Raw genomic sequence first — 18,079 nt, 5'->3', positions numbered from 1 at the left:
TTTGCCTTTATATGCTACAGACTTTGGGAAGCATTTCCGTTCTGAGGGGCAATATATTGAGGTTGTGTTAACCAGAAGGAACAGTCATTCATTCAGTGCATACTCAACACAGCTGAAGTGACTTTATTACTGGTACTTTTGTGCATTGCCTTTTCCGTTTCTTGGGGTTATTCATACAACCAGAGTGACCCTATTGCTAGCACTTTTGTGTGCTGCCTTTCCTGTTTCTTGGGGATTTTCCTTCTGATCTGTGGTGTTATGTTTGAGTTGGGGTTTCTTGATCTGACATCATCCTGCTGCCTGCAGTGCATGGCTGTGCACTGTGCATCCTGTGGCTCGTTCTGGCCTTTACAGATGCAATAAAAACCAGGAGGATGGTAAGAGAAGACCAGCAGAAAGACAAGGAGAGAGAGAGAAAGCAGATTTTAGGATGTAGTATCCCATTGTAAATGGAAGAGCTCTTTTCTCCCAAAGCTCTTGCACATCCGTGGGAATGCACAACCTAAGTTGAAGCTCCAGGACAGTTCCAACCAAACAGATGGAATGAGAACAACACAGCTGAGGAATAGGAGAAAGAAAATGGGGAAAATAAGCAAAGATCAAAAATGACCAATAAAAGTGTCATATCCACAGTGGGACACAAGGGCTTCTCACCCAGCAGCTCCCACCACCCCTGCTTGTGTCCCTGGGGAACATCAATCCCTCACTCTCCCTTCAGCTGCTCTGGGAGGAGAAGCATCTGCCCTTGCCACCCTTTTGGCAGAGTGATGAACTCCCGGCCAGGCCAGGGGACGGGAAGTGCCTTTAGAGGTGTGTAGGAAAACAGGAAGTGACTTTCGGAAACAGGGGCCCATTTGTTTGTTCTGCATCCCTCTGTGAGCGGCTGGTGCCCGACACCAGTGGGGACAGGAACCTCGTCATGGCGCAGACCTGACACTCGTGGCTACCCCGGAGACAGAAAGAAACAGGCAGCGAGCAGGTCACACACTGCAATGAGGGAGAGATGTTCCTTCCAGAAAGGAAATGCTGCGATGGAGAAGTGCCTTTGTGGAGCACGCATTTCTCCCACTCACAAAGCTGCAGAAGATGGATGCCAGCTTCTCCAAACCACCCTCACCCCACCAGGATGGGGACAGCTGGATGAAATCCCCCACCAGATACATGCATCTTCCCAAAGCCAGAGATTTCCTGGTCAGTTTGTGACTCCTGCTCTCCTGCCCAGGATTTTGTGTAGTACTTTTGCAGTTTGTGTAGCTAGAGAGGACCATAACAATCCCATGAGCTCATGCAAAATGCTCAGAAATGGCCATGGAAGCCCCCATAGCACCTGTCCCACATGACTTCCCTAGCTGGATGCCCTGTGTTTAATAACAATCCATGAAATCTCTCCTGTGCAGCCAGCTCCAGTGGGAGCCTCTCTGGACACGGTGTAATTTCTCAAAGATGACAGCTCTCCCTCGCCCTGGGGCTACCTGGTACTGCGGCGACCCAGGGCTGGGAACTGCCACTGAAGGTTTACTTTAGAAGCAGAGGTGTGAAGCCCTCCCCAAATCTGTCTCTGCCAGGCCCCTTTCCAGGCCACTTTTTCTGGTTGATTGCAAAGGAATCCCGTGCCCGTCTCCAGCTCCCTGTCCCAGGATGGTTTGGAATACAGTCTCACCTTGTTCCGCCCCTCCACGAACTCCACCCAGGTGTCAATGCTCTCGATGGGGTTCACAGCGTCCTGCTGTGACACATCTTTCCAGTCCTTGCACTCGGGCATCCGGTCCCGCTGATGGCGCCTTGCTGCCCGGTGCCTGCTATTGCTAACCCAGAAGCCAGGGATGAGCAGGAGAAAGAGAAAAGAGACAGAGAGAAGGTTAGTGGGGGAAAAGGTAGCAAAAGTAGCTTTGTGTCAGAGAACTGATGGCCCTGTCCTATAATTCTGCAAAATTTCCTGGGTCTTTCAGTGACACAATTCTGACGTGCTTTATAAGGGTGCCTTGCAACCAACAGTGAGGCAAAAATTTGTAGTTGTGAGGCAGGGAACAGAAACAGCTGTTCTGGGCAGTGTCTTCACCTGCAGGCCTGAGGCTTCATCTTTCCTTGCTAAGGGTTGAGAAAGGCAAGGATGAAGTTGATTCACATGTGCCTAGGGCAACTCTTGATGTCATTTTGCTCAGCACCAAGGCATTAAAACGATGCTGGGACTGAGAGTCAGGGGTGTCACTGGCTGGTGCTGGCCTGGAGAGCAGATGGTGCAATACCCAAGGGCATGGCACCCAGGGGTGCTCCTGCTGCCCCCGAGTCAGCAAAAGCAGGAGGGAGACCTCCCAAGTAGAGGTGCTGCTGGCATCTCACAGGGGAATGATGGTACCTCTTCAGACTGAGACAGGTGGATGGGGAGAAGTGCTGAAATGTGTCAGGGACCTGGGATGCTGCAGCCTGCAGGATGCTTTTGAAATGTGGGTTGGGGTGGAAGATGGGAGGGTCTGCCTAAAAATGTGGGTTGGGATAGAAGCGAGAGGCTTCGGGTGACAGGGAAGCAGAGGAGAGCGGAGGGCCCAGGAGCTGTAGCAAAGGTGTGTGCTGGCAGTGTGGGGCAGAGCACTTGGCGGGGCAAACACACTGGTGAGCTGTGTAAACAACAGGAAGCTAGAAAGAAGCCTCCTGCATCCTCTGGAGCTGTGCTAGGCAGAAATATGGTGGCCTTGGGAGACAGTGCTCATAATTCATGGGCCCCTCTGCTTCCTGACAGGGCCACAGTGCACTTGCATGCAATGGAAAGCTCTCTGGCGTCCCTGGCTTGGCAAAAGCCTGCACAGGGCTGCGGGACCTGGCTTCCTCCAGGCACCCTGATGTCCTCCACCCTGACTACTCTGGCTACAACTCCTCAGCATCCCTTTTCCTTCTTCTGGTGAGGTTGTCATTAAAAAATGCCACTGCAGCCCTGCCTGATGCTGCCTCAGCTTCTCAGGGCATGGGCAGTGGGCATGCACCCTTCCTGCCTACCTATTGCCCCAGGCAAATCATCCCAGCAGCTGACAGAAATCTGGCAATTCCCCAGGATTCAGCAATTCTTCCCCACAAGCAGCAGCTGCCCTATGAGCACTTTTGCTTCCCAGGATATGACAAAGGACAGAAGAACCACAGGAACCTCCTGGCAAGAGTGGCCAGGACCCTCAGCTGCTGTCTTGGGGTCTCACCAAGGGGCTGTGACAATTTCTCCTGAAATCTGCCTCAATTTCCCCATTAGCACAGTGATCAGTGGTTTCATTGCAGGTGCTGTCAGGTGTGGCTGGGCCATGGACATCCACTGACAGATGCAGGTGGCTGAGAATGCAGAGGATGCTAAGGAAGCTGTTGGTGTCTGGGACCAGCCAGCCTGGACAAAACTCCCACATGGATAACAAGTGTCTCCACTCTGCTTTCCCACAAGGTAAAAGCAAGACAAGAGCAAAAGCAAGACACAGCTGGGGGCACAGCCACGGTCACAAGAAGCCCATAACACCATGATGGTGGCCTGACAAGACACAAGTGTTGGAAGAAATGGCACTTACAGGCTGCGTCGGGAGAACATCCGACAGGGCATCCACGGCCTCCACTGCCACTGGATCACCTCTGGTGCTGGGATGCCATAGACAGTGCAGGTGAGGGCCTGGGGGCTCCTCTTGGAGTAGATGCTTGGGGAAGAGGCTTCCTTCTCATGGATGCGTGGAGGAACTGCAAGGATCAGAGTGACATTGTGAGCAGCTGCAGACTGCAGCCACTGCATCCCCAGGCCTGGCACAGCCTTCCCCAGGCTCATTTATAGACAGCCTGGGCACTACAGCTCGCTGGCTCTCAGGGAAACCCAGGCCTGCAAGGCACAGAAGGTCATACTTAAGCAGATCTAAGTGTCATCATTTCTCCTTTCTCTGGTGTGTGGAACTGTCTGGAAGCTGCAGGGCTCAGAGCACAGGGTCACAGAGCCTGCTGGAGATACATCTCCAGCCGGCAGTGCCCTTCCAGCACTGTTTTAGCTGGCATCTGTCTCCTGCACGACAGGGACCAGTTTCTGCTGTGGGAAAATTCCACAGGGGCTTCCCACCCAGAGGAACTACTTCAGATCCAGACTTCATCTGTGTGGTAGCTGCCCTGCTCTCAAGTCTGCATCAGTCAGGGTCACCCTCAGCAGCATCTCTAACTGCAATAGGGAAGTGGGTCCTGAGCAATGACATATCCTGCCCAAAGTGAGGGAACCAGGAACAAAATTGTGCCACGGGGGAGGAAGAGGTGATGTAGGTACCAACTGCTTCAGGACAGCAACAGGGACTTGTTCTCAGAGCAGCCCAAAGGCTGAGGCCATGGGCTCAGCACTCTCCCCCCAGCTCCAGCCCTGGCCCCCCCTTACCATTGACGATTAACTGGAGGCTGATGTGCTTCTCCAGCCCTGCCAGCCTGTTCCTCAGAACCAGCGTGTATGTCCCAGCGTGCTGCTCCGACACATCCTTGATCTGCATTGAAGATTGAGATTGCTTGGGAATTAGCTTTCCATCCTTGTACCTGCGGGGAGGCAGAGAGAAAATGCAGCCATGGGGAGGAAGTGTCCCACTGGCAGCTGGGCAAAGGGTCCCCACAAGAGTGCAGTCAGGGTGCCCCTTGCTAGCACTGAGAACCTCTCTGGAGAGACCCCTGGGCCTTCCCTGGACCCAAGGTATGGGTCTGCACATTGTGTCACATGGATATGTGTGGGGTTGGGGGTGTTGTAGCTCTGCCCTGAGCAGTGAGTGGGTGCAGAGCTCCCATCTCCAGTCAGCTCTGATGGAAGTGCAGCTTGATGAAGTGCACAACCCATCCCAGTGCCTTGTTCCTCTGGGCGGCTGTGATCGTCACAGCAGAGGGACAAGAGGGACAAGTCCTGTGGGAACTCCACTTGGCCCCTCCAGACAGTGCAGAGGTGCCAAGCCAGGCTGTGCAACTGAGAACCAGGACGTGGGAGAAATGACTCCCCATGGGTGGAAAAAAGTGACATTTGTGACAATCTTTGCCACAGAAGGACCTAGCAAGGAAGCCAGGCTAGGCTTCCCTATTTGGCAGAGGAAAGGAGGAGAGGAGAAGGTGGCTCAAGCTAAGAAAGGTAAGTTACCACTGGAAGTCTGGTGGGGGGTAAGCCACGACTTTCACTGGCAGCTTCACGGCTTCATCTCCTGCAGTGGCTTCTATCACTGGGCCCTTCCTCCACTCCACAGTGATGAAGGGCTTTTCTGCAAGGAAAAAAGGGACAATGGAGGAGAACTCAAAGAGACAGTGTCACAAAGCTCTGCTGCTCTCCACAGGGACCAACAGCAAGGACCAAGGTGGGGTGTCATGATAGTGCAGCTGAGATCCTGGCAGCTGAAGAGCTGCCTCTGTCTCCCTCTTGGGAAAAATTTGGGATGCAGGAAGGCTGGGCTGCCCTGTGACTTTCTGCTGCCAATAAACAGCCACCCAAAGCAGATGGTGCCTTGTGCACTGCAGCTGGTGCCCCTCAGGCCAGCCATGCCACAGGAGCACTGCATTTGCCACAGGGCTGCAAAATATGTGTGTCTTGCCATTCCACCACATTTGGGCCAATTTGGTGTTGGCATCTCCCTCCCTTTTGGGACCTTACTGAATGTGACTCTGCTCCCAGCGTGGTGCTAGGGTGCAGGAGGGCTGAGGGGTTGGAGGAGGGCTGTGTTTCACTAAAGCAGAGTGCATGGAGGTTCAGGAGCCGCTCTGCCCAAGCAGTCTGGGGTTGGCTCTCTGTTGCAATTGGGCTCTGCCTGTGGCTCTGCAGGGCACTGGCAGGTGCTGTACCATGCACAATGACATCGGTGCTCTCCTCCAGCATCTGGGCATCAGTGGTGGCAGTGCATGTGTACTTCCCCAGGTCCTGCTGGCTGACATTGTGGAGGGTCAGGGTACTGAAGAGCTCGGTCTGTGTCTGCAGGGACTGTCTGTGCTCAGACTCGATCACTGCTCGCTGCGTCTGTGGGAGATGACAGAGAGAAGGGGATGAAAGACACTGCTGGGATGGGGCTGTGTGGATGGGCTCTTCACAGCTGTGATTCCTGATGCTCAGTGCTTGTCTCTACCTGGATAGGTTTCTGCACAGCTGACTGCCATCCTCAGGGATGGAAGGGCATGTATTCTGTGCACTGACTGCCTCAGGCTGGGGTCAGATCTTAGCGTGTTTTGCTCTTGTAGCCCAGGAACCAGGCTGGGGGCCCCATGAACTGAATGGTGTTCTCAAGGGACTCCCCTGTCTCACTATTCAAAAAAGCTGGAGGATACAAGAGGAGGAGACCCAGTGGGGAAGGGACCACCTTGCAGGCTGTTGGTTACAAGGGTTTTATGATTAGAGTAGCTCTTTTTAAATCAATCAAGTTTTCTCTGGATTTTCACTGGTGAAAGTGAAGCCAGTGTTTTCCCAAGAAGCCCAAAGCAATAACACCTTGGCAAGGAAGGAGCTTTCTGCCAGGAGAAAGGATCTTCCTTCTGTCTGCCCTCTGCTGCAGGATAAAAAAATAGGAAAACACTCTGACCAAGATGTCCAGGGCACAGCATGGTCAGGATTATGGAGCAGAGCCCTGCCAATGATGTGAAGAGGAACAATGAAGGGTCAAGAGGGGGCGACTCAGAGGGTAACAGTTCAGTGCACAAGGGGCTGCTTTGTTTGCTGGTACCTGTTTGCCAGGGTAAGTCCACTGGAACTGGACGCCAGCGTTGAACTCAGCCCACACTGTGCAATTCAAGACCAGCTTCTCTCCCACTAGCAGCTCCATGGCTTTCTTGGGATACAGCTGGATGTCATACAGCTCACTCCCTGATGCAGAAGAGGAAATGAAAAGACATTTCTGATCTAGTAACTCTTGGACTCAGGCTGTGCAGTTACAGGAGGTTTGGGAATGACCTCCTGCTGCATGGTGTGTCTCTGTCCAACACACAGTAGAAGAGATATAAGCACCATGCAGAGTTTGTGTAGCTAGAGAGGACCATAACCATCCCATGAGCCAACTGATGGACTTCAGAGCCACCCAAACTGCTCACCTGAACCTTCCCAAATATTCACCTGCTATATGGATGATGAAGAAATTGGATTTGAAGACCTTCTTGTTGATTACAGTCTCACAGTGGACATACAATAAGTCCCTGATCAAATGTGTGGGCACCTGCATTCCCTTCTTGTTGTCCCAGAAAGTGCTTTTCCCGTCAGGGTGGATGAAGAAATTTTGCTGGAAAAATCAACATTTTGCCAACTGAAATCACAGGGTAGCAGCACTACCACTCCACCCCTCCCAGGCTTTATGGTGGCTAACACATGCCTTTTGTGGGAAGAAATGATACAGCATCATGCTGTGTTGGCCTGTTGCCCTCTCCCCCCAAGGGTTTGCCATCTAGGAATCGTGGCCTCCCCTCTACCCCGAGTAGCTGCATCCTGCACCATGAGCCTCCCCGTCTGCAGAGTGGGCCAGAGACTTCCAGGAATGGAAATTTCTAGAGATAGCTAAGGAAACTGATGCTGATGTCCCAAACATCAGCCCCACGGGGATGAGTGCTGACCTTGGGTAGTGTCCTTCCCGGGCAAGGGAAAGGCCCCTGGCCCCCAGAGTGTCCCTGGAGGCCTTTGTACAATAGTAACACTCATCCTGGAAGGATGTATTTGCATTGTAAAAAAAAAAAAAAAAACCAAAAAAAAACGAGGGGGGGAAGGCAAAAGCAAAAGCAAACTGATAAGAGAGTTGTTTTTAGTCATGAGCCCCGGGGCTGAAGCCTCCTCCCTTGTGGGGATGCCAAACACCTAGAGGGGTGTAGATCACAGAGATGAGGCAAACAGGGGATGCTGTGGGGAAATGGGTTTAAAACAAAGTCTTGTCTTGTTTCATAGAGCTCCAGGGAAGACAAGGAAGGTTGGCAGGAAACCCGTGGGGTCTGCCCAAGGGAACTGGACAGCACAGCTTCCACCAGCAAATAAAACGAGGAAGCCAGTGGCTTGTACTTTCCATGGAAAATGTATCCCATGCATTTTCCTTTCCTGGCAGTGCCTGTCATCCTTCCACTCAGGCAATTACAAATGCAGAACAAATGCAATACATCTCAGTCCAGAGTCTCCCAGCAGCCGAGCTCTCACCGAGGTCAGTGTGACGTTAAGATCTGGGATGGACACGAGGCATGGTACCCAAGTGTTCTCCTTGCTGATGAGGAGGGTCTCTGGCTTGTTGATAAATGGCTGTTCAAAATCTGTAGAAAAGATATGGGGAGAACAACTACTAAAAAAGAAGAAAAAAACTGTGAAAAGGCAACAACCAGTAGAAAAGGAGGCTTTCTGAATTTCCTTAACACAGCATAAGCTTCACAGAGGGAGTGGTGTTGAGCTGTTCAGCCCCATCTGCCTCATGTGACAGTCAGAGGAACCACCTGGAGCTTGGGAATGCCAAGGCAGCCGGCTCCACACCAAACACGGCACCGCTGCAGCGGCACTTGTGTGACATGCGGGCAGTGCGGGAAATGACCTCCCCTTTCCCGGAGCCCTCGAGGTCTCTGCCTGAGCCTGAGCCTTTATGAAACCAGCGCGTCGTGTCCTGGGCTCAGTGCCTGCCCAGCTGCTGGCTGTGGGGCTGCTGGGGCTGTGCTGCCCTGCTGGGGCTGGTGGGGCTGTGCTGCCCTGGTGAGGCTATGCTGCTGTGGTGGGGCTGTGCTGCTGTGGCGAGGCTATGCTGCTGTGGTGAGGCTATGCTGCTGTGGTGAGGCTGTGCTGCTGTGGTGGGGCTGTGCTGCTCTGGTGGGGCTGTGCTGCCCTGGTGCAGCCCTGGTTCCTCGACCTTGCTGCTGAGGAAGTGATCCGCAGCGCCATGGAATGCAGATGTCATCCTGCAGCCATCCCAGCCGGCAGATAAACACATGAGCTGAGCTTTCCAGGGCTGCCACCCCACTGCCGCCCAACTGCTGCAAGCACAAATATTGACAGGAAGAGCAAAACCACCCAAAAATAATCATTATGAAATGACTTAGCAAGGCCAGGGATGATACACTAAACTCTGTGCAGAGCCAGTGTAGAATCAGCATGACCCAGGCTGACTAAAAGGAATGAAGACAAAATTGGAAGACACAAAGAATGGTGAGGCTGCTTGGTGGCCTCAGTGTCAGATGATTTATTCTGTACTATCAGCCCCTGCCTGCCCTTTTCCACAGGGTTTTATGCCTCACGGGATGCTCTGAATAGAGACTGGTTCCTAGTCTCGTAAGGCATGGTGTTGCCAGCATCTCTCCTCTGTAAATGTCCATCCAGCACATGGTCATGATTGGCTTTAGTCACAGAAATTGTCCCTGGGTGAAGGGGGCTTTATAAGGGGGTGATGGGTCTCCATCTAGAAGGCACTGGGCTGCCTCTGAGGCCTGCTAAGGGAGATTTTACAGCTGTTGGTACACTGGAATCAGACCAAATGGTCCCAGTGGTCTACATTTAGTTTTATTCACCCGTGTTTCAGCTAAACCATCGATTTCAAGGGAGTGTAGCATGAGGACATCTGTTTGTCCCATCTGAGATTCTTTCCCTCTGATGCCCAACCTCTAAAGAGACCCATCTAAAGGGACAAGTCAAAGATGAATTTGGAAATGATCCTCACTTGGGGATTCTGTTGTTCAAATCCCATTGGGCCCCACCCAATCCAACCCAGTGCTCCCACTGTTAAGTGCATAAACCTTTAATTTTTGATCTGTAAAGCTGCTGCTTCAGTGACAGTCATGTTGCAAAGGCCTCTCCTCTGTGTCAAGCACTTTTTCTACACTGTAGGTGAAACAACCCAAACTCAAGAAACTGTATTGCTCACCTCTTAGGAAAACGCGGGTTGCTCAGAGAGTTCTTATCTTTATTTCCTGGGGTTTTTTACTGCCACAGGATTGCTGACTTCTGAAACCACAGATTTGTTTCCCAGTGTGAACATGTTTCTCATTCTTTTTCTGAACCCTGGGCATGTGAGAAGGAGGAGCTGCACAGCTACCAAAGGTGAGAGACTATGAGGTCCCCTTCAATCTCAGATGGCAGCCAAGAACTGATTTACTGGGCTGGTCCTGCTGCCAATGAGCTTGTGATTCATGCACTAACTCCCCTCTCCGACAACATCACAAATTTCCTTAAGACTGCCTTAATGGGTCGGATGGGAATAATTTAGCATCTTCTTCATTAATACATGCTAAGCTTTATGTGATGTGGGCTGTACAAAGCCCATCCTACCCTGATGAGGCATTCTCTGTCTACAGTGCTATCTGTAGTTGTAATAAAATACACACCTAACCAGACACATGGGAAGGAGACACATGCATGGAGAGTTCGTTTAAGAGCTGAATTGCAGGTAAAATACAGAAGAACCCATTTTTCCAGGCAAGCACAGATATTTTGTTCCTGGCAATTTTACCAAGCTCTTAACATGAGAAATGAGCTTGATGGATAAACCTGTGGTCTGATCATCCTGTCTCCAAACATCCCAAACACTTACATCAGCTCTTCCAAGCTCTCCAGGGACAGTCTCACATTGCAGCCCAGTTCAGCAGGAACAAGCTTTATCTGAATGTTCTGCAATGCCTGTGCTTACCACATGCCTGGGCTTTCCTGACATGTCCCTTCTCCTGTCTGAAAGCCTGTCCTGTCTGGAAAGGCAGATTCTGAGGTTTTCTAGATTCTTGATAACCATAAGAGGGGACAGCCTGATTGGGCTGAGTATGAACGTGTGCTGTGTAGCCATGTGCACAGCAGTGCTGCGAGCTGTTGGCAGGATCTGTCACATACACACCATCCACAGGCACTGTGAGTCCCATGGGCCCTGACAGTGTGGGATTTATTCCACCTCACCTGCACCATGTGCACTCTCTGGTAAACAGGAGAGCAGCTCCTGAGCTGCAGAGAGGCTAAAGGTGAGAGAAGGTGGATCAGGGGGAAAAGTGACATTTGCTGGATCACAAAGAAAATCAGTTCTTGCAAAAGCACTCCCTGCATGTAAGATTGTGGGGTTGTACTCATTTTCAGTATATCTAAGAAGCTCTCTGCCTCCATCCTGATACAACCCTCTAGAGTGTCTGAAGACCCCTGTCTAACTCACAGATGTCTGAAATCCAGGCAGGCTCTGTCCTGTTTTAGGGTGGGCAGCATAGCCCATGGAAGGAGGAAGCAATTGTCCAAACAGACTTCAATTCCTCTCCAACAGCTGCCCAGCTTTTCTGATTTGCCCCTGCATTTTTCTCTGCATAGTTGCAGAGGCAGAATTTGGTTTGCCCTGGGACTTCTGAAAAATGCATCTTATATGTCATGACCTGCCTGGCTCATGACAACTGCACCACCTAATAAATGGGGGCGGAAAGAGAAATAGCTCAGCCAACTGTTTCCAGGGGACAGAGTTCATTTATCTTGCTGGAGCCTGCTGTGAGCAGTGGGGGAGACGACAGAGGAGGAGCCCCTGGGACACGGAGACACTGAGTATTGGCCCCACAGCCACTCCCTAAGCTGGGGTTCCAGCCCCCAGTCTGGTGAACATCCCTCCTCTGCCAAAATACACCACATAACCCTGCCTGCACGGGCAGCCCCTGCACAGTGTGAGAAGGGCATCTGGATCTGTCACTGTGCAGCAGCCCAGGCTGGCAGGTCTGGGAACAGGCTGCCCATCGAGTGTTCGTATTACTCATCCTCTCCCTCTCAGCTTTATGAAACACTACCAGTCCTGGCCACCAGCATCTCAGGGAGCCCCCAGCTGCCCAGAAGACAACTCCTGTGCTTTTTTTAGTGGTGGAGCGTCAGTGAGGCCAGGCTCTCACTCCTTGAATTCCTGCATTCCAGCCCGGCTGGAGCGATGCCCCCAGGATGGGACATAATTGAATCCCAGGCGCTGCCGGCATGGACGGATATTGGTTCCCTGCACTTCCAGGGAACCAGCCCTTGGCCCCCTCCCCGAGGCTGCAGCAGCCACACTCTGCCCTGGCAGGCACATCGAGATGTTTAATCTTCCTGATATTGTGTTGGTGCATTGGCTGCCCCGAGGCCCCCAGCCTGCACACCACTGACAGCTCTTACCTCTCACGAACACGTAGGTGCTGGCTGCTGTGGTGCCCTCGATTTTGGCATCAATGTACTTGTAGTAGCAGCGATAGGAGCCTGTGTCGTTCGCCTGTGCCTCTGTCAGCACCAGCACTTTGCAGTAGGGCTTTGTGCCCGTCCCCTCGCAGTCTTCCTCTTGGATTGCCCGGCCGCTGCTGGGGGCTGCTGAGGCCACCAGCTCAGTCTCCTCCTTCCCTGCAGGATCCACCTTGCCCCCTGGCCACGACCACTCCAAAGGGTGCTGGCCTCTAGACATGGGCAAAAAGCAGCATTAGCTTTGGGCTGGCACGGTGAAGGCAGTGGTTTTATAGCTCTGTGTGACTCTGTGCACACCTGCACATGGCCCAGCCAGTCATCAGTCTGGGGCTGAGGCATGGAGGAATGGCCATCCTCCAAGGGAAAAAACAAGCACAAGGAAATGGCAACCAGATTCCCTAAGTGCTGGGCAGGCAAAGGCTCATCCCCTTCCCCAGGCCACCTCTCTGGCTGTGCTAAGATGTAAGATATCAGCCCACTCACAAGCAGGCCCCTCTGTCCCATGGCACTGTCCTACTTGTATGAATTCCGAGACAGGGAAACACACAGGGCTCTGAGGGAAAGGTTCCATTTATTTTCTATTCCCTCTCATTATTAAAAGGGTCCGGAGCTATTAGGGAAACACATGGATGTGATGATTTCCCTTGGCTCAGTGTAGCTGCTGGCTGGGGCTCATTGTGTGATGAATGGAGTGGGAAGAAGAATGGGGGAAGGAGAGCAGACTGGAAAGAAAGCGAGAAAGAGAAAAGCAGGAGGGAGTCAGGGATAAAAGACAGCAAGGGGAAAACAAGAGGAGGCTCAGCTGACTGCCTTCTGGCCAGCTGCCAGCTGTTTCCTTCCCCATTACTGTGGGAGGGGGTTCCCCTTGCTCTGCACAGCACCCTGCAGCCCCTCCAAACCCCAGCTGGCCTGGGGCTGTCACCCCTTCCCACCTCTGCAGAGACACTGAGCTGCAGACGCCTCTCTGATGGCATGACCACAAACCTGTTCACCAGCAGCCCAAAGACAGATAGAAAAATCCAGGAACTCAAGAAACTCCCAGACAGAACGTTTGTCTTTATATATAGCTGAGGGTCTCTAGAGTGGGAGCTTGCATGTGCACACACGTGCCACCGTAGCTTGTTATAACTGCATTTGTTTACTACAAACAGAACAAGCCTTTATTCCACACTGGAAGCTTCCTTCTGTGGAATCAGAGCCCCTTTCAGAGGAAGACCTAGCCCTCACTTGAAAGTTTGCCAAATAGCTGAAAGTCACTTAAGTACATGCAAAAAAAAAAAAAAAAAGACATGGGGGGAAAAAAGAAGCCATCGTAAGAGACAGCTGTGGGGTAAAAATGGCCTTTTGTCAGCACCATTGGCTCTATGAGGGGAAACTGGGTTCATCTATTATGCAAGCTGGGAATAGACATGATGGCACACGCAGCTCCTCTGCCAGGGCAGCTCCTTGGGCAGATGTTTTTAAGCACAGGCAGACTGTGACCATCACCAGACAGCAAGGGACAGCGAGGAGGAAGCAAGATAAGGTGCCATTGGACGGCACAATGGCTCAGACATGAGGACAGGATTTCTGTCCAAGCATGGGGGAAGAGATCTCTGCCCCTTTCTGTTTGTCTTCAGCAGCTGATTTATCTTCCTGCAGACTTTGCTCTCTTCCAGCTCGCTGCAGATGATTTTGGAGAGAGTGTGCTTCACTCTTCCCGTGTTGCCAAGCACAAGGGCTCTGGAGGCAGTGATGAGCCCTTGGGGACAGCCACACAGCCCCTCTTACCCAGCTCAAACTTCTGCTTTCACTAAAAATGCCATCAATGCCTGAGGCAGGACTGTAAGTAGAGCTCAGCTTGTGTTCATGAAGCGCAGGCAAGCTTCTCCCAGGTACCAGAGCCTCGTGAACATTTCAATAAAAATAAGAACTGAATTTTGAGTTTTTCCCATCCATTTAATGCACATGGAAAATAACAGTAAAACTGATCACCAGGAACAGTTGGTGGCCTCTGCCATAGCTGTTGCTGCTGTGTCCACAGCCCCACTGCACTAGCACAGACCATGGGGCTGTGCCTGCTTTCAGCCCAGAGCTGAGAGCTTCAGACCAGGCATTTTTGGCACTCCACTTGGAGGAGGGTAATTGTAAAAGTCTCCAGCGTTTCCGCTTTCTGTTTGTTTACCTACTGGGATTTTCACACATTATCAGATCCCCTAGTTTCATTAACTATCAAGGCCTGCAGTAGCTGAGTGACATGTATTTATTTAAACATGGATGGGCCAATGCACACAGACATGCCTACCAGCCCGTGGGCAGCTCAGCCCAGGCATTCCTTTCAGATGTGCTTTCATTCCGTTTCATATGTCCCTAGGCTTGGTGGGGACTCAGAAGGTGTGGGCATTACTGTGAGTCCAAGTCAGTGTGTTAAGAGGACCAGAAGAAGACAGGAATGAGGGCAGGCCAGGCTCACGTGGATTTATTTCTGAATCTACCCTCTGCATTTGGGGAAGGGTCCAAGCAGCAGTTTTAGATAGCTCCCTCCCTCCTATCTGCCACCTTCCAAGACTTATTCCCAAGTTGTTTTCTTTCAGCTCAGTGATAATGTGCCTCTTGGCGATGGAGCCTGCTGATGCCAGCTGGAAAAAATGCGCTGTAGTCTTCTCCACAGCTGTTTTCCTCAATCTTTTCAGGATAGATGCTCTTCAAGGGAGATTATGCAATTGGCACCCCTCTTCTTCAATCCTCTTTGAAACCCCCAAGCGTGGCATGATGGGCAAAGCTGGTCGTGGCTTTGTGGCTTAGCAGGGATAAACCAGAATCCCCTCATCACCATGGAAGATGTTCACAGCAGCCACACACGTGTAGGAGAGAGCAGCAGGTGTTGTGTGCTCCTGGACACCACTCTGGAGCAGTGGCTGTGGGGCTTCACATTATCCTCAGATTCTTTCATCCCTGCCACAGTGCTCATTTCCCCCATGGGAGCCAAGAGGGCTCTGAGGTCAAATATTTCCTCTCTGCCACAGACGGGTTTGTGCATCTGCGAGTCAGCTCTGGTAACAGCAGGTCACTGGGCAGGAAAGGACATCCTTGTCCTCCTTTTTCTTGGTTTGCTCCCCTCCTGTGTGCCCAGCACCTGCAAGATTGGGATGGGATGGGATGGGATGGGATGGGATGGGATGGGATGGGATGGGATGGGATGGGATGGGATGGGATGGGATGGCACAGCCAGGACCAGGTTGATCCCTCTGGAGGTTTCTGCTGTTGTGCAGCTGGCTCCTGTGGGATTTGATCCAATGCCCATGAGCTGGAACAGCACAAGCTCTCTGCTTTCCCCCCACGCAGGCTGCTGAGGGCATGAATGCAGAGATTCACAATATTCTTTCCTTCCTTCTAGGAATGGGAGCTAATAAAAGCTACACTGTCCATTTGGGCATCAGCCCCTTCCCCTTGTTCTGCCACATGCTTGGATGAAAATATCCCTGGGGCTCTCAGCCAGCCCTGGCACAATCTCTTTTGGGGAATGTTCCTGCACTGGTCCCCTGCTCTGTCTTGGCCTCTCAAGGGTGCCTCGTGCTGGGTGACAAGGGAACAGGACTGCACATGATGGCATTTGCAGAAGCAGAGTCTCAGCATCTGGTGGCTGCTTGTGTGTGTTTGTGCCTTTGGATATCTGTTAAGCATGCCCAGCTCCAGAGTTATTGCTTATCCCATGGCCTGGCACGGACTCTGGTCACCCATGGGGCTTGGTGGGCTGTGGAGCAGGAGCAGAGCTGTGGATGTCTGAGATCCAGGCTGCTGTGAGGGAGGCTGAGAGCACAGTTGGCTGCAGGACTCTCACGCTCGGTGGGTGAAGCTTGAAAGGTCTCCAGGGAGTCTCACATGGGGGTTTTGAGCTCATCTTTCTGCTGAAGCACTGCTTCAAGCAATCCTGTACTCCTGGCTCCAGGGCAGCTCAAAGAGCAGCCAGAGGACATTGCTCTCAAGGGAAGACCAGGGTCAAACTGAAGTCACCTCCAACACGATGCTCAGCAGGAAATCCCTGGATCCTGGATTTGATTTTGTATTTGTTTCTGCCCTACCCTGCCCCATCACCCTCTCCTTTGCCTGTTCTCTTGGTGGTCTGCATGTTTTTCCCTTCAGCTCCCATTAACACAAGCCAGGTCTTCCCAGGGTGGGCCATGGTCCAGAGAAGAGGTTGGAGAAGCAGCTGGGTGTAATTAGAGATCCAGTGACCAGGAAAGATTTACTCTTCATTCAAGTGAATGTGTCCTGCAGTCAAAGCCCTCTCCTCAAGACAGACAAACACAGAACTGAGAGCTCAGGAGGAAAAGGGAAACGCTCTGAGCCATGCAGGAGATACTGAGGCTTATCTATCTGCAGATGGTGTGAAGGACACTGCACAGCCCCAAGGAGCACATCTGGGACAGCAGCATGCAGAGGCAAGGAGCAGCCAAAGAGCAATATGGGCAGCGGGTACGTGGGTTTTAGTGCTGTTTGCAGATGGTCCCGTGTTCTTCAGCTGGCCAGTTCAGTCTTTCACAGTTGCAGAAGACACTTTCTTTTACCACACCTCTAACTTCAGTATGTCCTTTAACCTTGGCTCAATCTATAGACAACAGTCTTGAAAGCACTTTCTGGGTCCCTTTCTGGGCCCTTGTTGAGAAAGGGTCTGCCCTGATTCTAAGCTCATTCAGAATATCCTCACTGAATCTCACCTCTTCCAAGGTTTTAATAGAGAGTGTCAGTTCCCACATTCCTCTGTGGAAAAAAGTACCACGGCAGAGCACTGGAATCCCCAAACTTCATTCTCTTCCTCTATGCTCCCACAATGGCTCTATGGCTGACCACAGCCCCCCACGGACAGTCATGGACAGGCCTCCAAGTCACACATTTCCTACATCTCAGCACAGAATGGCTCAAGTCACCAGATGAAAACAAGCCCACAACCACTCAGCTTCCCAGACCGAGTGAAATCAGTTCAGTCATTAATATCAACAACCTTTCCTCTGTCCTTCTCCCTTGGTTATGAACTGATTCACAAAGGAAAAGCAATGCCATCTGTTCCAGGAAAAGTTAAATATGTTTGTGACAAGACATGAACACAATGCCAGCCAAGTGTTTGCAGTAATTGCTCTGTGGTTATATATAACACTGAGAAACACCCATTTGAGGCCCACGCTGAATTTAGATCCCCATTGGACCCAGCATTCGGATCCCAAGCATGGATCTGTTTTCAGCTGCTGAAGGGAAACTCCAGGAAAATTGACCTTGGGCAATTCTCCCACTTGTTTATGGTTTGAGCTTTTTTTTTTTTTCTGCTTTCTGAAACAGGAGGCAGTCCAGAAAACATGCACAGCCAAGAGTCCCAGCATAGATAAATCAGTTCAGACACACCACCTTCTCAGAGCCACAGTGTCCAAAAGACCAGAGGTTCTCCAGCTCTTCTCACAGTTATTCACCTGGCCTGGCTGGGGCTTCTTTTCACCCACATATATAAAGGGAGAACATTAAATCCCATCTTCCTAGAAAAGCTGGAGACTTTCACAGCCACCACTAACTGCAGCCTTGCCTTCTCCCATGGATATTTCTCAGTGTCCCCCAAATGTCTCACTAGATTTAGAAACCAGAACTTCAATCTCAGTGGCCCCAATGAGGTGAGAATAAGCAACGTCAGAGAAAGACAAGGAGAGTCAGGAAGACCAGTTTCCCTGAAGAGCTTACAACAAAGCTATCAAATCACACAAAATGTTTCTTTGTCTTTCTTCTTCTCTGAAATACTACAGCAGAGGTTATCACTGAATCCTCTGAGACGTCTTTTGTTTCTTTTTCAATTAATTAGATGAATTCACGCTTGGGGGATGTAGAAGATTTGCAGTCAGACATGCTAATTTGCAGGAGTACTGCAGCCAGGGTGTCCCTGGTGGGCTCTCCTTGCCTGGTCCTCCAACACTCACCAGGTAAGAGTAGTCCAGACAGAGCCAGGCTTGCTGGTGC

At 51.5% G+C, this 18,079-nt stretch overlaps 1 protein-coding gene across 4 annotated transcripts in view; it reads right to left on the bottom strand.

Annotated features, from left to right (window-relative positions):
* FLT4 (fms related receptor tyrosine kinase 4) overlaps nucleotides 1–18,079 on the bottom strand; it is a 57,852-nt gene that overhangs the window by 18,266 nt on the left and 21,507 nt on the right. For all 4 annotated transcript variants that reach the window (XM_014886968.2, XM_088173607.1, XM_014886969.2 and 1 more), the window contains exons 3-11: nucleotides 12,044–12,315; nucleotides 8,114–8,223; nucleotides 7,055–7,217; nucleotides 6,669–6,808; nucleotides 5,800–5,971; nucleotides 5,108–5,225; nucleotides 4,373–4,524; nucleotides 3,540–3,702; nucleotides 1,661–1,805 (exon numbers count right to left, since the gene is read on the bottom strand). In XM_014886968.2, the coding sequence (XP_014742454.1) occupies nucleotides 1,661–1,805; nucleotides 3,540–3,702; nucleotides 4,373–4,524; nucleotides 5,108–5,225; nucleotides 5,800–5,971; nucleotides 6,669–6,808; nucleotides 7,055–7,217; nucleotides 8,114–8,223; nucleotides 12,044–12,315 (1,435 nt within the window). The remainder of the gene's footprint in view (nucleotides 1–1,660; nucleotides 1,806–3,539; nucleotides 3,703–4,372; nucleotides 4,525–5,107; nucleotides 5,226–5,799; nucleotides 5,972–6,668; nucleotides 6,809–7,054; nucleotides 7,218–8,113; nucleotides 8,224–12,043; nucleotides 12,316–18,079) is intronic.

Source organism: Sturnus vulgaris, chromosome 15, assembly GCF_052056855.1.
Source record: "Sturnus vulgaris isolate bStuVul1 chromosome 15, bStuVul1.hap1, whole genome shotgun sequence".
In the NCBI taxonomy this organism is placed as follows: domain Eukaryota; kingdom Metazoa; phylum Chordata; class Aves; order Passeriformes; family Sturnidae; genus Sturnus; species Sturnus vulgaris.
This window is presented reverse-complemented; position numbering and strand designations above follow the sequence as displayed.